Here is a 24750-nt window from a genome sequence, read left to right as displayed (position 1 = left end):
GTAAAGTCCCGTCCACCAGAGGGCACGAGAGAATTCGGCCTCGCCCTCTGCCAGCAGAACAACAACAACTCAGGCAGCACGGGCCGTGTTCAGTCAGTTCACATTGGGCAAGCCTAGCAGACAGTTCCCGGTATACACTATGTGAAGTGCGACAGAAAACGAGAATCGTGTTACTACAAACTGTACATTCAGAGCTAGCACTCATTGATTGTATCATCGAAAATAAAGTAATTCCTTTTCATAAATTTTAGCTTGAAATATAACATACTGTGTATAAAGTTATATGGAAGTTTTCAGAAAAGAAGCTGAGATACTATTCATTTGCCCAAAATTCGAAAAATAATACTTCTTTTAACAACTACTGTTGAGGAAAAGTGATGATAGAGGAGGATGTCCCATTACACAATGTCACCTTTTCCTTAGCATTGGTATCTGTGTTAGCGGGGAGTCCATCAGTTTTGTTGTGGTTACATCCAAGGAGTATTGGATCATGGTCTGCAAGTGCCCCACCAACTATACTGATAGTGTACAAATCCCTTTCAAAGTTGTTACCTATACATGCTCCATCATGTGTGGCATTTCTGTTGCTGCAATATACAGGATGAGTCAAAAAGGACTTTACAGTTTTTGAATGATATAGAAACTGATCATGTAATCACAGTTATGACCACATCATCTAATAAATCATGTAATAAATGGTCACCTCTCAGATCATTTAGGCCAAACACTGATGTTAAAATGTAATACCAAATTCAAACCAAGAAAAATGTACGAGCACAGGTGAATATTATCTGCAAACAACATTGCAACATTAAGACACAATTTAAGCCTGGAATCGTGGGAATCAGTTATGACTACCATTGGGGTCAACAACAAATGGAACATGTTGACAGCAATTATGACAGAGCACCTAAATAGAGCCGTGCTGTTAAAAAAAGTAAGTAGACAGAAAAATCAACCTTCAAAATCAAAACCTGTGCCATTAGATTTTGAAACAAAAGATCTGAAAGAAAAAAATGGAAAACATGAATACCTTACACAGACTGACTAACTCAGAGTTACATAAAGAACTCTGCACCATCCAGATCCCTCCCCACAGTACCAGCTTGTCTGAACTATGTGAATGAGAATTGTCCTTACAACACATCCCTTCTTCCTGCAGTTCTCTTGGCCCCAGTCTCTGCTAGCCCCCTGCCCCACGCCAACCTCCACCCTGCACTAGACCCCTGATTTGTTTCACCCTGCACCCATGCCTCCTTCTCCCCAGGCTACCCCTTCCTCTGTTCTATCACCCTCTCTCTGTTCTTTCACTGTCATTGTCATTGTGTGTCGTATGAACTAACCAGCACCAGTGTCCTCGTTGCATCCCTATCCCGTGTTTCTGCTGCATCTCTCCTCCACGTTCTTGCACCTGTCATCTGCTTCCATCCTTCACCCATCATGCTCTCAGCCTCCTTTCTCCCCTCGCCCACTCCACCAGACACAGCCTCTCACCCCAGTCGTGCTGCAGAACTGCATTATCAGAAAGCTGTATAGTGCCAGTGCAATGTAGCTGTTGAAGGTGTGTGTGTGTGGGGGGGGGGGGGGGGGGGGCGTCCATGGGCATGCATGTGCAGGCTCAGAGGTGGTTTTCCTTATGTGGCTTTTTGATTATATGTGTGACTGTGTACTCAAGCTTGAAAAGGAATTGTCTGAAAGTTAGCAAAGTTCTCAGTTTTGGACGACTAAACACATCTACTATTTAATGAGGTGTTACCTTAACTCCATGGGTAGCAACATATTTACAAACTACAAACAAGAAATAATGCTGTAACACTACTTAATTTTTTTTTCCAGACACACTTTGTGGTGCAGAGCAAGAGACAGTTGAATCAGCAACTGCAGAAGACATAACGCTGAACAAAGAAATAGCCCCATGTAAGTTATTACCTGTTTAAACTGTACACTAATGATATATTTGGAAAAAAGTGTATGGCACTGTTTTAATCATATCAGTCTTTCACGTGTCTTATATAATACTGCAGTTCTAATATTCACTATTTAGTATTTTCATACCACATACAACCAACGCTTGCTGCCGTATGGACCTCATTTCTTCTTGTATTACAGTATTTATCTTCTGATACTGTGACTGTCAATGATTTTAATTACCATGAGGGTAAAGTGAAAATCCTCAGCATGGCACAGAGATGGTTTTGGTGTCAGCACAGTAATGCAAGTGAAGTATCTACTTGCTCCATGGAATGTCTTTTCTTATGTGGCTTTTTGATACACATGTTTAGTGTGGCCTGGAACACTGTACGATCGTAAAATACCTTTTTTACATTTTATCACTAATAGAAATTCATGATAATTGATAATTATACATAGAAATTGCCAGTAGGCCACTACAGAAGTAGAAAAGTCACACATGTAGTACAATATTAGTGATAATGTGTAAGAAACAGCAGGCTAGTTATTGACATAATTGTATTATATTGTAGTTGATAAATTCCTTTCTCATAGAATAGGTGTGTGACTAACCATACATTCAGTGTTCATTTGAAGGTTTGTTCTGATAAATCTTGTACAGTTTATGGAAGCTTATTAAATAATTTGTGCTGTGTGGGTCCATAGTTGCTACATGATCTGGACAGTATGCAGTATGGAGTATAAATGCATCTATTGCTTCTTGTGTAGTAACAAGTACATTTCCTCTGCATTTTGCTTCTGGTAGCTTCCTTTTTGTATAAATTAAAACATAATACATTTACAAGATTTTAAGTATATGATTTTTGGTTCACAAAGCAAAATTTTACAATGTGCCTTGTATGAAGAGCCAATAATTACACTAATAGCTTTCTTCTGTGGTGTTAAGATGTCATGCACACAATTAGAGTTTCCCCATAAAATTATACTGCATAATATTATGTTCTGGAAACATGAAAAATAAGATGTTCTACAACTTATTTCAGGTACACAGTCCATAAGTCATGTTAACAAATAAGCTGCTCTCAATAACTTAGCACTAATATATTGCACATGTTGGCCCCAGGATAATTTATCATCTAAATATACCCCCAAAGACTTAACATAGCACTGATAATCTGATGGAAGATAAAAATCCCACTTCCCAAGAGATAATTGGGATTTCTAGCCATATACGTAATAGCTCTCTGAAGCAGGGTATTTTCCCAGTACGCCATTGTTAAACCACTGCATAAAAAGGTGGTTATGTCTCATGTCAACAACTAACACCCAATCTCTCTTCTGACTGCCTTATCAAAAATTCTTGAAAAAGTAATGTATTGTACAGTAGCTTCACACCTTTGTAAAAATAAAGTTTTAACAAAATGTCAGTTTGGTTTCCAGAAAGATTTTTCAATTGAAAATGCTATATATACTTTCACTAATGAAATATTAAATGCTCTGAGTAACCAGAAGTCACCTGTTGGGATTTATTGTGCTCTCTCAAAGGCTTTTGATTGTGTAAATCATGGAATACTTCTAGATAAGCTCAAGTACTGTAGTATGAATGGGACAGCACTCAAATGGTTTAAACCATACCTAACTGGAAGAGTTGAGAAAGTTGAAATAAGCAGTTCTCATAATATGCAATAACTGGTGATTTCTCAAACTGGGGAATAATCAAGAATGGGGTGCCGCAAGGTTCGGTCTTGGGTCCTCTGCTGTTCTTAATACACTCCTGGAAATGGAAAAAAGAACACATTGACACCGGTGTGTCAGACCCACCATACTTGCTCCGGACACTGCAAGAGGGCTGTACAAGCAATGATCACACGCACGGCACAGCAGACACACCAGGAACCGCGGTGTTGGCCGTCGAATGGCGCTAGCTGCGCAGCATTTGTGCACCGCCGCCGTCAGTGTCAGCCACTTTGCCGTGGCATACGGAGCTCCATCGCAGTCTTTAACGCTGGTAGCATGCCGCGACAGCGTGGACGTGAACCGTATGTGCAGTTGACGGACTTTGAGCGAGGGCGTATAGTGGGCATGCGGGAGGCCGGGTGGACGTACCGCCGAATTGCTCAACACGTGGGGCGTGAGGTCTCCACAGTACATCGATGTTGTCGCCAGTGGTCGGCAGAAGGTGTACGTGCCCGTCGACCTGGGACCGGACCGCAGCGACGCACGGATGCACGCCAAGACCGTAGGATCCTACGCAGTGCCGTAGGGGACCGCACCGCCACTTCCCAGCAAATTAGGGACACTGTTGCTCCTGGGGTATCGGCGAGGACCATTCGCAACCGTCTCCATGAAGCTGGGCTACGTTCCCGCACACCGTAAGGCCGTCTTCCGCTCACGCCCCAACATCGTGCAGCCCGCCTCCAGTGGTGTCGCGACAGGCGTGAATGGAGGGACGAATGGAGACGTGTCGTCTTCAGCGATGAGAGTCGCTTCTGCCTTGGTGCCAATGATGGTCGTATGCATGTTTGGCGCCGTGCAGGTGAGCGCCACAATCAGGACTGCATACGACCGAGGCACACAGGGCCAACACCCGGCATCATGGTGTGGGGAGCGATCTCCTACACTGGCCGTACACCGCTGGTGATCGTCGAGGGGACACTGAATAGTGCACGGTACATCCAAACCGTCATCGAACCCATCGTTCTACCATTCCTAGACTGGCAAGGGAACTTGCTGTTCCAACAGGACAATGCACGTCCGCATGTATCCCGTGCCACCCAACGTGCTCTAGAAGGTGTAAGTCAACTACCCTGGCCAGCAAGATCTCCGGATCTGTCCCCCATTGAGCATGTTTGGGGCTGGATGAAGCGTCGTCTCACGCGGTCTGCACGTCCAGCACGAACGCTGGTCCAACTGAGGCGCCAGGTGGAAATGGCATGGCAAGCCGTTCCACAGGACTACATCCAGCATCTCTACGGTCATCTCCATGGGAGAATAGCAGCCTGCATTGCTGCTAAAGGTGGATATACACTGTACTAGTGCCGACATTGTGCATGCTCTGTTGCCTGTGTCTATGTGCCTGTGGTTCTGTCAGTGTGATCATGTGATGTATCTGACCCCAGGAATGTGTCAATAAAGTTTCCCCTTCCTGGGACAATGAATTCATGGTGTTCTTATTTCAATTTCCAGGAGTGTACATATTAATGACTTGCCATTCTATATTCACAAAGATGCAAAGCTGGTACTTTTTGCCGATGATACAAGTATAGCTATCACACCCAACAGACAAGAATTAACTGATGAAATTGTAAACGACGTTTTTTCAGAAAATCATTAAGTGGTTCTCTACAAATGGTCTCTCATTAAACTTTGACAAAACACAGTATATACAGTTCCACAGAGTAAATGGAATGACACCATTAATAAATATAGTCTTCGATCAGAAATCAGTAGCTAAGGTTGAATATTCAAAATTTGCAGGTGTATGCATTGATGAAGGGTTGAACTGGAAAAAACACACTGAAGATCTCCTGAGTTTGAGTTCAGCTACTTATGCTATTAGGGTCATTGCAAATTTTGGCAATATACATCTCAGTAAATTAGCTTACCATGCCTATTTTCATTCTCTGCTTTCGTATGGCATCATATTCTGGGGTAACTCATCATTGAGTAAAAGAGTGTTCATTGCACAAAAGCGTGTAATGAGAATAATTGCTGGAGCTCATCCAAGATCATCCTGCAGACACTTATTTAAAGAGCTAGGGATCTTCCCTGTAGCCTCACAATATTCTACTCATCAGATGAATTATTGGATATAGTAAGTGGGTAATTCCCCCCCACCCCCCACCCCCTCCCCCCCACCCCACCCCACAAAAAATAAATAAATAAATTAAGTGTAATGTAATATTTTGTGTAATGTAATATCTTGTATAGACACCTTTTATTAACCTGACATATTCCACATCATTACGAAGTGATGTATGGAACAAGTAGAAATCTAATCTAATCTCTTTTAAATGAAAACCACCTGCTGTGTTTTGTTTTCATTCAGCCAGAATCCATTGCTTTGAACCAATAGGATGCTTGGGCAGTTTTCTCTGCCACACAAGTTTCAAGGTTACTGAAATCATTACTCCTGTGAAGGAAGGATGTATTATCTGCACCTAGAATTGTATTGGACTTAATAAATGATGCCAAACCATTAATCATGTTTAAGAGCAGGATATTGTTAATTGATTAGAGTATTTGGAATGGCAATGTACTGATAATGTTGTGCGTAAAATAAGTTACTTTGATAGTTTAATGAGCTTAAGCCAAACGTATTATGGTGTGTACATGTGGATTAGTAATTGTTCACTGCAAGTAACTAATAGTATGGTGATCTGTTGAAAGAACAGCGACATGTTGTGTTTTGTAACTAACTTGTGCACAATGGCTATGATCAGTTCGGAAAATTTGAATACTATTTACGAAATAAGAGAGCAAGTGTGGAATAAACCATGTTCCTGTAACAAAACAGCAAGAAAAGGCATGAGTTGTGCAAAGTGTAAGAGGAAAATCCCATTACTCAAGTGTAAATGCAACAAATAGAGTAAAAAGCTGGAAATGTAGTGATTGTTTTTGTACTGAATGTGACAGTTTGGACGAAATCAAAACAGACCCGTTAAAAGTGTGTGTGTGCGAAAAGTTAAAGAATGAACTCAGAATAGTAAGAAAGGAACTTATTTTTTCAAAAACAATTACATGTGTACTAACAAACAAACTACAGAAGTGAGAATCAGCCAAAAAAGAAATGTGTAAAAACTACAGATTTGAGACGTCCAACATAAAGCACGATTCACAACACAACGTGCATACCACAACACAAAACACAGTTTGAAAAGGAAAGGAATCTAAGGGTGCAGCAATGAATATGTAAACCTTTGCTCCTGAGAGTCAGTTAGTGAGTAGCAGACCCAAAATACTTGTTGCCTCTAATAGCCATGGCAGCAGAGACTGTGCAAGGAACATTTTAAACTTAGCTTCAGATAAATATGATGTTGAAGGGAAGATGATACCAGGTGCCCCCACTAGTGCAATATTTAAAAAAAATGCAGTGACCTGCATAAGCTGGCAAGTGAAGATTTTGCAGTTATTTGGGCAGGGGTTAATGGTGTAGCAAAGAATGAAGCCAACTTGGCAATTAATTCACTACATAAAGCCTTGTCAGCATTACAAAATACAAATGTGATTGTAGTTGGTGAGTTGGTGTACCACACAGGCATGACCTGCGTGAATGGCCTCGTGTAAACAAAGAAATTCAATCCACAAAAAAAATAGTGAAAGGCTTCTATAACGCTTGTTCTATTAATACTCCTAGTAACAAGGAGCTATATACAGCACATGGACAGCACCTGAATGCAACTGGCGAAGAAATAATTGCCACAAGGATTTGTGAATCAGTGGAAACAAACAGGGAAGTCTACAAAACAGCAATAGAACTTAAATGGAAAGATACTGCAGCCTCAGATATAGAACCATTGAGAATTGTTACTGACACAACTCCAGCACAAATAACAACAGAATCCTTAAAAGTGAATTCTGTATGTGTGGAGAGGACAATTACTCATGAAATAAACATACCCAAGAGATCAGTACAAAAGTTAGAACAAGCAGAAAATGGTGCAGGAAAGAAGACACCATATAAGAAGAAAGACATACTTGCAAAAAGAAGAATAGCAATTCAAGCTCAAGGAGTGAGAATGCCAACAGGTGGAATATGGCAGTCAGCCTGAAGAAAGAAACCACAACAAAGGGATCAGGATTTTTGGTGGGATCAGCAGTGGTTTCACAGAAGTAAGCAGTTAACAAAGTGAGTCATCAATTGGATGAACAGGTATATGACTATCATAACACAGATGATCACAGTGCATCAAGATTAAAGACATTAACTGAACCTACAACTTCAAATATAGAGTCAAATTTCTCTCAGAGGAATACTGACAGAGACAAACTACTCACTTTTTTTACAAGTTAACATACATTGTATTAGAAATAAGATTTTAGAATTAGAACATATATGTAACACTGGTCATGTAGTGTTATATGCGTATCTGAGCACTGGTTAACCCAAGAACAAGTAAATATATTTGTTCCCCAAGATTATGTTGTGGGAGACATAATATGTAGAAAACAGAGAAAGAATGGTGGGGCTGGAATTTTTGTCGAAGGAGGAATAAAGTTTTCCAGAACTGATATATCTATGTTGTACTCAAAACTAGATGGGGAGTTTAGTTGTGTAAAACTAATGAATGAAAATATAGTGGTAGTTAGTCTACATAGGTCGCCCGATGGTGATGTAAATTTGTTTATTGAAAACTGTGAATTAATAGTTAAAAATATATCTAAAAAGAAAGATGATGAGACTTACCAAACAAAACCGCTGGCTGGTCGATAGACACACAAACAAACACAAACATACACACAAAATTCTAGCTTTCGCAACCAACGGTTGCCTCGTCAGGAAAGAGGGAAGGAGAGGGAAAGACAAAAGGATTTGTGTTTTAAGTGAGAGGGTAAGGAGTCATTCCAATCCCGGGAGCGGAAAGACTTACCTTAGGGGGAAAAAAGGACAGGTATACACTCGCACACACACACATATCCATCCGCATATACACAGACACAAGCAGACATTTGTAAAGGCAAAGAGTTTGGGCAGAGATGTCAGTCGGGGCGGAAGTACAGAGGCAAAGATGATGTTGAAAGACAGGTGAGGTATGAGCAGCGGCAAATTGAAATTAGAAATTAGCGGAGATTGAGGCCTGGCGGATAGCGAGAAGAGAGGATATACTGAAGGGCAAGTTCCCATCTCCGGAGTTCTGACAGGTTGGTGTTAGTGGGAAGTATCCAGATAACCCGGACGGTGTAACACTGTGCCAAGATGTGCTGGCCGTGCACCAAGGCATGTTTAGCCACATGGTGATCCTCATTACCAACAAACACTGTCTGCCTGTGTCCATTCATGCGAATGGACAGTTTGTTGCTGGTCATTCCCACATAGAACGCTTCACAGTGTAGGCAGGTCAGTTGGTAAATCACGTGGGTGCTTTCACACGTGGCTCTGCCTTTGATCGTGTACACCTTCCGGGTTACAGGACTGGAATAGGTGGTGGTGGGAGGGTGCATGGGACAGGTTTTACACCAGGGATGGTTACAGGGGTAGTTCATCCCTATGAAATCCCCAAACCACGTTCCCTACCCTCACGTTTCAGGGTTCCCATAGGGCCTTCTCAGCTACAGTAGCGGTCCTGGGGCACACGAAGTCCCCGCTGTACATCGCCCCTATAGGCAGTCCCCTACTTTGTGCCGTTGCCCATCTCCCACGACTTGGACAAGGGGTTGGACTTATGGGAGACTTTTTTTTTAATTTGAATAATTCGTGCATGCAATACTACTTTCACATGTTGATCTAGATTAAAATATATATGTTAGGATACAATATGTTAACAACGTTAACTGATATTTTCCAACATCTGTAACACACTATGTACCATCAGATCACATGAAATAAATAAATAAATAAGTAAAAATAAATAAATAAAAACCCATTATGCTGTTGGTAAATGAGCATATTGTAACTTCTTCAGCGACCATGGGACCTCCACCCATATACGTCAATATCTTTACTCCCCAACAGTATTTGATGTTAATGAAAAGGACAACTAATAGACTGCAGCTCCATCTAGGGGGCAAGCACTCAACATGGGAGGCATGTTTGCTGGTTATCAGAAGTTCCAGTGTTAGCCACATTAAGGAGCCCCTTAGGGAAATGGCATCCAGGTCTGGATAGAAGTCCAGTGTGTGCTCGGTATGTCTGCTGGGGGCCTCATCCGAGATTTGGAGGAGGCCCTGCCTTCTTAGTGGTGCAGGGTGCAGTCAGCTGCAAACTGTGACTCATGTGAGCACCAGTGACACCTGTCGCTTGGCTTCTGAGGCCATCCCCAATACAGAGGACAGCTGGATGAAGTGGTGAAGACTGGTAGCCTTACTCAGTTTGCAGAATCATTCCTAGAATTGATCAGAGTCCTTTGGTTTGGAGCTGATAAGAGGTTCTCAGCTAGAGGCTTGGTTGATTCCATTACAGTCTTGGCAGCAGATTTCTGGATCTGTTTCATATGGTGGGAATTATAGGACTCTCACTGATAGACCAGAGCTGCACTGCACAAAGGAAGCAGCTAAATGAGTAGCAGAGGACCTGTGGAATGCACTCGGGGGATTTTTAAGCTAGGCAGTAGTTTGAGGTCCTCTGATGAATACTTATGAGTACATACAAAGAGAGCAAAATTAGATTGCATACAAACAAAAGACACTTCCAACATCAAAATTTTAACAGAGAGTTTCCAAAGCATGTGTAACAAAGTTCCTTAATTTATGCCCTCCATGAAAGTCATCATGCTCAAATTATTCTTGGAACCAAGAACTGGATGAAATAAAAGTACAAAACTCCAAAATATTTAGTGATGTGTGGAAAGTATATTGAAAAAACTGTTGAGATGTCACAAGAAGGGGAGTGCTTTTTGCAGTGGACAAAAATATTGTGTCTTTTGAGGTCAAAATCAGGTGAAGTTATGTGGACATAATTAATGATTGGATATTTCTGTTGACTACATGATTCTGCTGAACAGTTGTGGAAGCATTCAAAGAAAGTCTACACTACACTCAGTCACATGGAAATACCCTGACCATGCAATATTAGTTGTAGGCGACTTTAACTTACCAAGTATAGACTGGGATGGCTGTGGATTCATTGGAGGTGGTACAAACAGACAGTCTTGTGAAATAGTTCTGAAAAATTCCAAAACAACATCTTGAGCAGCTAGTTTGACAGCCCACACACAGTTCCTGTACCTTCAAACAGGCCAGACCTTATCATCAGTGTCAACATATAGACAGGGATTAGTAATCCTGATGTCGTCTAGGTGACAACAGTAACTAAAATTAATAAATCCATCAAGGTTAGGTGAGTGCTTGTGCTGTAAAGAGCAGATAAGCAGTTGGTAACACCATACTTACACAATGAATGGACATCATTTAATTCCAGTATGATGTATGTAGAAGAATAATGGGCAAAGTTTAAACAGATTGTAAATCATGCTCTGGAGAAATACGTGTCGAGTAACTGCATTAAGGATGGAAAACACTCACTGCGGTTTAATATCAAAATTCGAAAAACGCTGAGCAATTAGAGATTGTTGCACTTTTGGGTCAAAAAAAAAATGCAGAAATGACAATAGGCAAAAGTTAGTAGAAATTCATACATCTATAAAAAAGACTGATGTGTGAAGCAAGACAACAACTGCCGTCATCATACGTTAGCAAAAGTTCTTGGTGAGAATTTGAGAAAATTTTGGTCCTACATAAAATTGCTAAGCGAGCCGAAAGTACTCATTGACCAGGCTGGTGTGGCAACAAAAGACAGCAAAAGGAAAGCAGAAGTTTTAAATTCCACATTTCAAAAATCATTTACTCGGGAGGATTGTGCAGACATACTATCATTTGACTGTTGCATGTACTTCTGCATAGAGGGCATAGTAATAAGCATCCCTGGCTTAGAGAAGCAACTGAAAGAGTTGAGAATAAATAATTCACCAGCCCAGATGGAATCCCAATTCAGTTTTACAGAGAGTACTCTTCAGCATTGGCCCCTTACAAGAAATTTTAAAACACATTAAAAAAATAAGAAAAATAAATTTAGTAGCAATTCCTATGAATAACAATATGAGTCAATTAACATTACTTGTTAGTAGTCTATATATCACAGAAGTGGTCTGTAATGGCTGCTTCTGCCTGTTGTTGTACTGACTGAATTTTTTCTTACCTCTTAAGTCTCTCTGTTTTGATGACATTTATGGAACATCATGTATGAATGAATGATTACATGAAGATTAGATTAGATTAGATTAGATTTACTTTCATTCCAATTGATCCATAGTGAGGAGATCCTCCAGCATGTAGAACATGTCAGAAAAACAACAATACATGACAAATATTTACAACTCAAACAAATAAGCTAATGTACCATTCCACAGGTCCCAAGAGGAATGATTGTCATTTTTTAATGAACACTATATGAAAGAATCATTTTACAAATACTAATGCACTGAATTTAAAACAAAAAAGTTTTATTTATTTATTTATAAGGTAATAAATGTGTAATACAACTACTATAATACTTATTTACAATGAACACATTACTGCACTGAAATGGTGCAAAAGTTAGATTGTACTTACACACACACACGCACACACAAACACACACACACACACACACACACACACACACACACACACTTATTTACAATGAACACATTACTCCACTTATTATTATTATTATATATATATATATATATATATATATATATATATATAAATCAATTGATTCTACTGAGAAATTCATCACTGGAGTAGAAGGAGTTGGCCACCAATAAATCCTTTAGGCTTCTCTTAAACTGAATTTCACTGGTTGTTAAGCTTTTTATGGTTGCTGGCAAGTTATTGAAAATGTGTGTTCCTGAATAATGCACACATTTTTGTACAAGACTAAGTGACTTTAAATCCTTGTGAAGATTATTCTTATTTCTAGTATTGATTCCATGAATTGAACCAGTTCCCTAAACAGGTTTCTGCAGGATGTTCTTGAGTTCACACCACATATAACTCTTACTGCACATTTTTGTGCCCAGAAAACTTTAGCTTGGCTTGATGAATTACCCCAAAAAATAATCCTATATGACATTATGGAATGAGAGTAAGCATAATATGCCAGCTTTTTCATTTTTATATCCCCTATGTCTGACACAATTCGCATTGCAAATAGAGATTTGTTAAGATGCTTCTGCAGTTCTGTGGTGTGCTTTTCCCAGTTGAATTTATTATCAAGCTGTAATCCCAAGAATTTAACACTATCCATTTCTTCTATCTGCTTGTCATCATATGTTAGGCATATACTCGTGGGACACCCCTTACAAGTTCTGAACTACATGAATGTGTTTTTTCAAAGTTTGGTGACAAGGAATTGGCTATGAACCAGTGATTAATGTCCACAAATATTTTATTAGTTGATCTTTCTAAGATTCCACTTGATTTGCTATTTATTGCAATGTTTGTATCATCGACAAACAAAACGAACTGCATCTGGTAATGTTACTGATGAAAGGTCATTGATATACATAAGAAAAAGTAAGGGACCTAAAATGGAACCTTGTGGGACCCCACATGTAATTAGTTCCCAGTTGGATGATGCCTGATAGCTCAATACATGTCTCTTTCCTAATAACACCCTTTGTTTCCTGCCAGAGATATAAGATTTGAAGCATTTTGCAGCATTTCCTGTTGCACTATAATACTCTAATTTACTTAAAAGGATATTGTGATTTACACAGTCAAATGCCTTTGACAGATCACAAAATATACCAGTTGCCTGGTATATGTATTATTAACAACATTTCAGATGAGAGAGAACACATTTCAATGCAGCTGTTTGTACAAATTACATCACTTTGAAATATTATGTGTTCAGTAGCCCAGCTGTTCACATATTACTTACTTTTTAATAGGTGAATATACCATAACTTAAGTGATATGCATTCACCAATCAGGAGAGGCGATTATAACATAAAGTGAGTCAGTGGTAGTTTTTGATGAAAAATATTTATCCCGTTTGCTCTAAGAAATGAAACATTATGTGTACAATGTGATGAGGATCTTTTATTATGTGTAAATTCGCATCATTATTCTGGAATTTTTCCTCTTCACTTCAAAACACGAGTTCTCCATTTGATGAGCCTACATCCAGGTATATAAAATTTAGTTGGTAAGACCAAACCTTCACAATAGAAATATTATATCTAGTGCACCTAAATGTAATGTCTCACACAATGAAACTTTGAATTACTAAGTATTTTTTTGTGTGTATACAGGGTGATTTTTTCCACTGTGTACAAACTCTTATTCAATCATTCTTTGTACAGAGACTGCGGTTTAATATGCGCTGAACTGTGCAGCCGCAGTTACAGTATGCATTGTTTCCTCCTGGAGGATAGTACTGGTACCCATATGTCATGCCCTAGCGCCCTCTCCTGCCATGATAGCTGGTAATGTTGTGTCCAACTCACTTCTCCTGCTGACTCACCTTGTAATGGATGTGATACAGCATTGTACGCAATGGTTCCATAATTGAATCGAGAGCTTGCTAACATGGTGTTTACTTGCAGAAAGGCAAATTTCAATGGGTGGGGGGCAGCAGGAGACCTATCCTCACCAGCAACCACCACAGCATTCAATGTTTGCAACAGTGTTTCACTGTTTGTCTGAGGCGGGGTTGTTTCAGGAAGCAGAAAATCATGAAGGGTGTACCTGAAATGTTCGGGCACTAGACTTTGAGGAAAATGTGATTAACATTGTGGAAGGCATCTCCCATGTCAGCACCAGGCATTTGGCCCACCAGAACAGTGTAAGCCAGACAACTTTGTGGAACATTCTCCATGACAATTGTTGATACCTTTATCACATACAGCATGTACAGGGCTTACTAGCAACAGACTTTCCACATCAGGAGCAGTTTTGTCACTGGTTTCTTCACAAGGCAGCCACAATCCTGTGATTTGTGTCATCCATCCTATTCACAGTGAGGCCATCTGTATGCAGAGTGGTATCCTCAACTTTCATAACAGTTATCTGTGGGATAGTATGCAGATCACTCATTGTATAGTGACAGAGGATCATCAGCACCAGTGCAGCCAAAATGTGTGGACCGGGATAATTGGTGACCATATTTTGGGACCAGTCTTCCTTCCACATTGCCTAACAGGTCAGAACTATAGGCATTTCTTGTGGATGACTTTGCCTCCCCTGCTGGAAGAAGTATCATTGATGATTTGAAGGGTTATGTGACTGCTACACAATGGTACTCCAACCCATTTCACCATTAATGTCCAGATGCATCTCAATCGTGTCTTACCTGGTCAATGGATCAGACGAGGGGGTCCAGTCACATGGCCTGCTCGTTTGCCAGATCTCAATCTGTGTGATTTCTGGTTATGGGGGCCATCTCAAACGTATCATGTGTGCAGAGCCCCTTCCAGATGTGGAGACACTGGAGCAGGTTATTCATGCTGCATTTGACACTGTTCAGATGCACCCTGGCTGGTGTGAACATGTGTGACAGAAAATGCTATGGCGTGTACATGCATGTGTTGAGGCACATGTACTGTACTGTAATGTTGGTTGCATGGTACAATCTCTGCAACAATGTATGACTGAGTAAATGATTCCTAGCATGGAAACCATGCATTTCTGGACATAAGTTCATTTGACCTTTTTGTTCCATATCCCCTCATCAATCAAACCTTAGAGTTTGTACACGGTGCAAAGAATCACCCTAATTTCAAAATTAATAAGAAGCATTCACTTTAAGTGAAGCATTGATTTAAATATTTGAATACTAAACAGCAGTGTATCTTGTCAATTCAGTGACAGTTTATTTGTTTACTTTTCTTTCTAGGTGGAAGAGTATGTAACTTCATCATGAAACCAGCGCAAATAATTCTGTTTTTGACAATTCCCAACTGCCAGCAAAAACATTTGGAAAGATTCTATCCCATCACATTTATTATGTGTATTGCATGGCTTGCTGTTACTTCATACCTTGCTACATGGATGATTACTGTCATAGGTATTTACTTACCAACAATTATAAGTTTCCAGTATTTATTTATATTGTACATTGTTTTACCACACAAAAATCAAGTAGTAGAATATGCCAGTCAAAGTAATTTATTGTTGAGACTGAATAAAAAGAATTTTAAAAGTCTAAATATTATTTCTAACAATGGAAACACCATGTTTGAATATCACCAATATTAGAAAAAGGTTAGATTGCTGCTCATCATAAAGATGAGTCATTGAATTGCTGTGTGTGTGTGTGTGTGTGTGTGTGTGTGTGTGTGTGTGTGTGTGTGTCTGTTTTGCTGAAGAAGACATTGGCTAAAAGCTATAATGTGTAATAGTCTTTTCATTGTGCTTATCTACAACTTGGTAGTTCATCTTTACAGAGGCCATTTTTTGACTTATGACTTTTCAGTGCTCTGTCAAATTCTTATTGCAGAATCGTATCTCCCATATCATCTTCATCTATGTCCTCTTCCACTTCTATAATATTGTATAGACCTTCTATATACTCCTTCCACCCTTCCCTTCTTTGTGTGGTACTGGTTTTCCATCTGGCATGTGATATTCGTACAGCTGCTTCTCCTTTCTCCAAAGGCCTCTTTAATTTCCCTGCAGGTGGCATCTATCTTTCCCCTAGTGAAACATGCTTCTAAGCCCTTACAGATGTTTTAGCCATTCCTACTTAGCCATTTTGCACTTACTGTCAGTCTCATTTTTCAGACATTTGGATTCCCTTTTAGCTGCTTCATTTGCCTCAGCTTTATATTTTCTGCTTTCATCAGTTAATTTCATTATCATCTTTTTATCCAAGGATTTCTATTAGGCCCTGCATTTTTTACCTGTTTGATCCTTTACTGCCTTCACTATTTCATCTCTCAAAGCTATCCATTTGTCTTCTATTGTAATCCTTTCCTATGTTCTAGTCAATCATTGGCTAATGTTTGCACTGAAACGCTCAATAACCTCCTGTTCTATCAACTTATCCAGGTCCCATTGCATAAATTTCCTACATTTTTGCAATGTCTTCAGTTCATAACCAATATATTGCACTCAGAATCTACATCTGCCCATTGAAATGTTTCACAAGTTAAAATCTGATATCAAATTCTCTGACTTACAATTACATAATCAATCTGGAACCTTCCAATGTCTCCAGATCTCTTCCATTCCTACAATCTTCTTTCATGATTCTTAAACTAAGTGTTAGCAATGATTACATTATTTTCTCTGCAAAATTCTACCAGGTGGCTTCCTCCTTCATTTCTTTTGCTCAGTCCATATTCACCTACTATTTATGCTTCTCTTCCTTTTCCTGCTATTGAATTCCAGATCTTCATCACAATTAAGTTTTCATCTCCCTTAACTATGTGAATAATTAATTTTATCTTATGATTTATTTCTTCAATCTCTTCATCTGCGGAGCTAGTTGTGTGCAGACTTGTACTACTATGGTGGGTGTTGGCTTCATGTCTGTCTGTGCTATGATACTGTATTCACTGTGCTGTTCGTAGTAGCTTGCCCACATTGCTAGTTTCTTACTCATTATTAAATCTACTCATGCATTACCCCTATTTTATTTTGTATTTATAACCCTGTATTCACCTGACCAGAAGTCTTTTTCCTCCTACCACCTAACTTCATTAATTCCCACCATATCTACCTTCAACATATCTATTTCCCTTTTTCCAATTTTCTAACCCGCCTACCCGATTAAGGGATGTAACGATCCACACTCCACTCTGTCAAACACCAGGTTTGTTTCTCCTGATGTCTTCCTGAGTATCCCCCTCCCTGCTGTCCCCCCACCTAACACCCTGGGGGGATCTGAATGGGGTACTAATTTTACCTCCAGAATATTTTACCCAAGCAGATAGCACATCATCCAACCATACAGTAGAGCTGCATGCCCTCGACAAAAATTATAGTTGTAGTTTGCCCTTGCTTTCAGCTGTTCACAGCATAGCAAGGCCATTTTGGCTGATGTTAGAAGGCCAGGCCAGTCAATCATCCAGGTTGTTGCCCTGTAACTACTGAAAAGGCTGCTGTACTTCTTCAGGAGCCACACACTTGTCTGGCCTGTCAACAGATACCCCTCCACTGTGGTTGCACCTACGGTACATCTATCTATATTGCTGAGGCACGCAAGCCACCCCATCAATTGCACAACCCATGGTTTCTGGGGAGGTTCTATTGCAGGGGGTGAGAGGTTGAGTGCAGGTTTAGAATAGAGGTGGACAAGAATATTGTGTATGTTAAGTGGTCAGCAGAATACCACTGTGGAAAGGGTGGGTGGAATATTTCTCATTCCTGAGCATGGTTAGAGGTGGATGGAACCCCTGGGGGAGAATGTGGTTCAGTTGTTCCAGTCCTAGGTGGTGCTGATTCAATTTCTCCAGTCTTTGAGTCATGAGAAGGGTGGTTTTTTGTGGCTGGATGGTGGGTATATGATGGATGGTAGATGACTGTGGGTACAAAATGTGGAATTTCTGTTTCTGGACTAGGTTGGGAAGGTAATAACAGCGTGCAAAGGCTTCAGTGAGACCCTTTGCATTCTAATGACATTCCATTGACCACTAGAAAAACTATTAAGTATTCCTGAGAAGAGTAAAAAGAACAAACAGACAGGTAGTCTCTTTCCACTACAAAATTAATTGTAATTGCTGTTCTCTACTCTTACCAGGTCCTCTTTCCTTCCTAGTATTAAATGATTTAAATAAATCTGTCCTTTGGTGTTACTTTTTAATGTGAAAATTAAAACTGACCTTTTCATCAAAAATAAAAAATTAGTGCTGTGGATCATAATTACTGTCTTCTTGGCTGAAAAACGCTAAATTATTAATTTTTCACTTTTCTCCAGAGTGCAATGGAGTGCGCTCAAGGTTAATGTTCTTCTTAGCAGCCAGCATAAGAAACAGCTTTCAAGATCTGTGTCATAATATTGCTCTGAAAAATGTTTGGCATTGTTATTGAAGAGCGAGTCAGATGGATATGATTCTGAACAACTGTGATAGTTTGTGTAGGTAGGGAAAGTTTCACAAATTTTTGCTTTTCACAGAAAAGAATCTGTTCATTCCAAGAGACTGTGATATTAAACAGGGATCACACAGTACTACATATCATTCAAAATCCTAAGTCTTCTGCTTGCTTGCACTTTGTATCGTAATTACTAAGAGAAGAAAGATGAGCATAATATTCACTTCAAAAATGAGAAAAATTTTACCTCTTAAGATGGGTGTGTATACTGACAAAAATTTTACCTTTTAAGATGGGTGTGTATACTGACAAAAATTAATCTTTTCTTATATCTCACAACAGTGGCAGCTGTCGTTTCCTTTTTAACAGTAGAATTACACCTTCTTTGCAAATATGTCCTTCCGTAGTCAAGTCTACTTTCAGAGAAAAAAATTGTTAGTAAAGTCACAGAATACACAAGTGTGTTAAAAATCACTGAACACTAAGAAGCCAATAATATTATTTACAATGCTGTGCTCCCACAGGCAAAAGTGACAGTTCAGGTTATGAAGTGATACTATAGCATATTTGGAGCAGGATTGTTTGCTGCTGCAGATACAATGACCATGAGTGGTTTAGCTGTATGGAAGAGTCTTCTTAGTGTGAAATGGGTTTCAGCTCTTGGAGTGGAGGTATTGTTCGTTGGTTGGTGGGTCCGATGTGGACAAAGATACTTGCATCAATACTGTCTTTGAGTTAAAGGTCAAGATTGAAAAAGGTAGCTTGTTAGGCTGAGGAGGATCAAGTGAAGCGAAGAGGGGACAAGGTGTTGAAGTTCTGGAGGTATGTGGATAGGGTGTTCTCATCCTCATTTCAGATTCTGAAGACGCCATTGATGAATCTGAACCACATAAGGGTTGGGGATTCTAGGTGGTTTGGAGGTATTCTTCTATATCACCCACAAATAGGTTGGCATAGAATGGTGCCATGTGGGTGTCCACTGCTGTGTCACAGCATGTATGTAGGTCATGCCTTCAATGGAGGAGTGATCATGGGTGAGGATATAATTGGTGATGGTGACCAGGAAGGAGGTTTTATGTTCAGAGTCAGTTGGACATTAGGAAAGGTAGTGTTCAATAGTGGCAAGGCTATGGGCATTGGGAGTAATTTTAAACTGTAACCTTAAGGAGGTTTCTGTGCTGTGTATCAGTGATCACTGGCTTCAGGACACTCAGATTTGTGCAGTAAATATACCAGACTTTGATTTAGTAAGAAGCTTTTGCAGGGAAACTTATAAATGTGGAGGTGTATGCATCTATGTTAGAAGTAATGTTAAATCTAAGGAGGTAAAATTTAGCAAGGTGAAGTGCGCAAAAAAAGATTTTGAATGTTGTATTTGCGAACTTACAGACTGTCAAACTATCATTGCTTGCATCTATAGGTTCCCATCAGGTGACTTTACCCAATTCTTATATTAAATAGATGATCTTTTAAATGAATTGAGAGGCAGGTCAAAATGCACAATAGTTCTTGGTGACTTTAACACTAATTTTAACAAAAGTAATAAGAACAAGGTACAATTATTAAATCTGTTTAACACATGCAACATGCAACCTATAGTGCAGGAAATTACCAAACATGGGGATGGGTCTGAAACAACACTTGATCAGATATTTACCAACAAACAAAGCTGTGAGTACAGTGTTGAAGTAACAGATACAGGTTTTTTCTGAGCAAATGGCTTTAAAAATGGCGACAAGGAATGAGAACAATAAGAAATACACAGTCACTGAAAAATATGTACAAAGAAGACTTATTAATGCAAAACACCATAAGGGTATTTAATAGTATGCTAAAAAGGGTGCAGTGGGGCACAGAACAAACTGATGATGCAGACACAAAGTGTGACAGTTTTCTCACTGATTATAAATATTGCTATGATGTAGCATTCCTGTTAAAAAGAATTAAAGTCAGTGAGAGGACAAACACATGGGTAACACAAGGGATTAAAAAGTCAGCAACCACCCTTAGAAACCTAAGCAAACACGCTAATATAAATATAGCAATAAAACCATACTATAGGAAATACAGAAGGGTCTATAGTAAAGTTTTACAGGCAGCAAAAAGGCTAAGCAATGATTCATACATTAATAATCAAAGCAATAAATCAAAATCGATTTGGAAGGTTATAAACAATAGCATAGGAAATTGTAAAACCAAGACTCATAATTTCTACCAAAAAAGTGTAAACTACCAGCCCAAAATACATTTTAGTGCAGTGCCTTCTACAATAAAGAAGATTAAAGAATTTCATAAATTCAAGGTAGATCTTAAACAATTTTTACTAACACATAGTTTTTATAGCATTGAAGAATATCTGAATATGGAAAAGTAATATTATTTATATATACTGATATAAGATATCTGTATTTATTATCCAAGTTTTTTAAACAAATTAAAGATAAGAAACTGTATTGTAATTGACTACACCCATACAATGTATATTGTTAATTCATGAATAAAGAGATTAATTGATTGATTGATTGATTGGGGATGTTAGTGTAGCGGGAGGTGCAATGACAGTGATGAACAGGGTGCTGGATGTTGAAGGAACAGGTACTGTGGAGGGTTGGTGGAGAGGTGGTTGGTGTCTTTTATATAGAAGGGTAGGTTATGGGTAATAGGCTGAAGGTGTTGGTTTACAAGGGCTGAGATTCTTTCTTTGGGGCACTGTAGCTGGCCACAATTGAGCATTTTGGTTGGTTGGATTTATGTACTTTAGGAAGCATGTAGAGCACAGAAGATAGGAAGTGGTGGGGGTGAGGAGGATCAGACTCAGGGGAAGGTTCTTGAATGGACCTAGACATTTGATGAGGGACTGTTGATGCTGCTGTAATGGGCTCATTTTGGGAGGTTTTGTAGGGAACATATCTGACAGCTGGAGGAGTCCCTCCAACAGGTTTGCTTTTGTTGGCAGATAGGATTGTAAGGTTGGGATCAGTTTTCAGATGGTGGGTTGTGGTTCTTTCTGCAGATGTAAGTTGGTCTTCATGGTGAGGATTTTTGGGAGAGCTGGTATGGCAGGGTTTGAGGTTAGGAAATCCTTGAAACAGGAGGTTATTTTTGAGCAGTGTGTGTGGATCACAGTTGGGTGGAGGAGTAAAGTGAGTCAGACAGAGTTCAATTCTGCTACTGGATTTGGTCTGATTGGTAGGGTTGGTGGCGAAAAAATATTTCCACTGCAATGACCGGGAGAAGGAGAAAAGATATTTAACAACTGACTGAATTTGTGTTTGGGACAAGCAGTAAGGTATTGAGAAGGGACTGATACTTCTGTGGGACTGTGGCTTTCGGAGGACAGGTTCCTGGCTGTCTGTTTTGATTCTGGATTATGTATGATAATGGGAGAGAGTTTGTGAGGGTGTGATAAATGTAGTAGTTCTGCGAGGCAGGGTTTGGCTGCTATGAGGGGATGCAAGGGAGGTTTGGTAGAGGTTCTTGTAGAGGTGGTGGATAATGGTAGTCTGAGGCAGGAGTAGGAGGTCACCAGTCTGGAGTGATTTTTTTGAGATGGCATTGTGCATATTGATTTAGTTACTCAAAGGCAAGAGTTTCAGTTTTGTAGATAGGATGCACAAATTTGGTATTGTAGACCAGGAGAATTTTGTGAATGGAGAGGAGTATTGGGAGGAGGTTTCGGCCTGATTTATATGGCTTTCCAAGACTAGATTGTTCAGAGCTATGGACTGGAAGAATCTGAACAGATAGAGGATCTTGCCACAGCCAGAGGTGGGTAGTTTGATGGTCAGGCTGTTTGGGGGAAATTCCATGAGTTAACAAACATTGGAGGAACAGTATGTGGGACTGGGTTGTGGTTACAGATAGGGAAAGTTTTCTGTACTGGCACAGACGGAAGGAGCAAGCATCCATAGTAGAGGATAAAAACTTTGTAAACATACACAAAAATACATTTGAATATCACAAAAACTCAAAACAAGTGAAACAGATGAATATAGTGCAAAAAAGATAAAACTGGACAAGTAGAGAAATAAGCAGGGGGGTAATATGGCTTCTAGTTAACTAAATACTGTATTCATTAGTATCTTTCCAATGTACATTAAAAGGGAAATCTGTGACCAGTATATATTGCCAGTACTAACAAACAAAAGTGAAACACGGGTGTTAAATGAGCAAATAGTTTGAAAACTGCATGCTGTCCAATGAGGAAAGGAAGGATGGATGTTCGACATATTTATTTATTCTTCATAATTACAGTCTGTTATCTGAGAAGCTAAAATAGGCCACAAAATTAACATTTTCATGCATAATAATAAATGTATATATTGTTGTTGTTGTCTTCAGTCCTGAGACTGGTTTGATGCAGCTCTCCATGCTACTCTATCCTGTGCAAGCTTCTTCATCTCCCAGTACCTACTGCAACCTACATCCTTCTGAATCTGCTTAGTATATTCATCTCTTGGTCTCCCCCTGCGATTTTTACCCTCCACGCTGCCTTCCAATACTAAATTGGTGATCCCTTGATGCCTCAGAACATGTCCTACCAACCGATCCCTTCTTCTGGTCAAGTTGTGCCACAAACTTCTCTTCTCCCCAATCCTATTCAATACTTCCACATTAGTTATGTGATCTACCCATCTAATCTTCAGCATTCTTCTGTAGCACCACATTTCAAAAGCTTCTATTCTCTTCTTGTCCAAACTATTTACCGTCCATGTTTCACTTCCATACATGGCTACACTCCACACAAATACTTTCAGAAATGACTTCCTGACACTTAAATCTATACTCGATGTTAACAAATTTCTCTTCTTCAGAAGCGCTTTCCTTGCCATTGCCAGTCTACATTTTATATCCTCTCTACTTCGACCATCATCAGTTATTTTGCTCCCCAAATAGCAAAACTCCTTTACTACTTTAAGTGTCTCATTTCCTAATCTAATACCCTCAACATCACCAGACTTAATTTGACTATGTATATATTAAACAATGGAAAATCCAGGATGGAATGTAACAATACCAGAGAAGGAAAGTTGCTACTCACCATACAGCAGAGATGCTGAATCGCGATAGGCACAATAGAAAGATTCACACAATTAAAGCTTTCAGCCATTAAGGCCTTTGTCAGCAGTAGACACACACACACACACACACACACACACACACACACACATAAACGCAACTTGCACACACGTCTGCAGTCTCAGAGAGCTGAGACCACACTGCGAACAGCAGCACCAGTGCATAATGGGAGTGGTGACTGGGTGGGGGTAAGGAGGAGGCTGGGGCAGGGAGGGGGAGGGATATAGTATGGTGGGAGTGGCGGCCAGTCAACTGTTGCAGTTTAGATGGAGGGCAGGAGAGAAGGTGTGGAGGGGGAGGGGGTAAGTAGCGAAAAGGAGAGAAATAAAAGAAATTAAAAGACTGGATGTGGTGGCGAAATGACAGTTGTGTAGTGCCGGAATGGGAACAGGGAGGGGGCTGGATGGGTGAAGACAGTGACTAACAAAGATTGACGCCAGGAGGGTCACGGGAACATAGGATGTATTCCAGGGAAAGTTCCCATCTGCATAATTGGGAAAAGCTGGTGTTGGTGGGAAGGATCCATAATGCACAGGCTGTGAAGCAGTCATTAAGATGAGGGATATCATGTTTGGCAGCGTGTTCAGCAACAGGTTGGTCCACTTGTTTTTTGGCCACAGTTTGTCGGTGGTTGTTCATGCGGATAGACAGCTTGTTGGTTGTCATGCCTACATAGAATGCAGCACAGTGGTTGCAGCTTAGCTTGTAGATCACATGACCGGTTTCACAGGTAGCCCTGCCTTTTATGTGATAGGTAATGTTAGTGACCGGACTGGAGTAGGTGGTGGTAGGAGGATGTATGGGACAGGTCTTGCATCTAGGCCTATTACAGGGGTATGAGCCATGAGGTAAGGGATTGGGAGCAGGGGTTATGTAAGGATGGACGAGTATATTGTGTAAGTTCAGTGGGCGGTGGAATACCACTGTAGGAGGGGTGGGAAGGATAGTGGGTAGGACATTTCTCATTTCAGGGCATGACTAAACTGCAACACTTGACTGTTCGCCACTCCCACCATACTATCCCTCCCCCTCACCGCCCCAGCCTCCTCATTACCCCCACCCAGTCACCACTCCCATCATGCA

At 40.0% G+C, this 24750-nt stretch overlaps 1 protein-coding gene across 1 annotated transcript in view; it reads left to right on the top strand.

Annotated features, from left to right (window-relative positions):
* The window catches only part of LOC126187814 (sodium/potassium/calcium exchanger 3-like), a 168267-nt gene that overhangs the window by 130130 nt on the left and 13387 nt on the right, over positions 1-24750 (top strand). The window contains exons 6-7 of the mRNA XM_049929101.1: positions 1837-1917; positions 15449-15619. Of these exons, the coding sequence (XP_049785058.1) occupies positions 1837-1917; positions 15449-15619 (252 nt within the window). The remainder of the gene's footprint in view (positions 1-1836; positions 1918-15448; positions 15620-24750) is intronic.

Source organism: Schistocerca cancellata, chromosome 5 (assembly GCF_023864275.1).
Source record: "Schistocerca cancellata isolate TAMUIC-IGC-003103 chromosome 5, iqSchCanc2.1, whole genome shotgun sequence".
In the NCBI taxonomy this organism is placed as follows: domain Eukaryota; kingdom Metazoa; phylum Arthropoda; class Insecta; order Orthoptera; family Acrididae; genus Schistocerca; species Schistocerca cancellata.
Note: the sequence above shows the minus strand (reverse complement) of the source record. Positions and strands in the feature narration are given on the sequence as shown.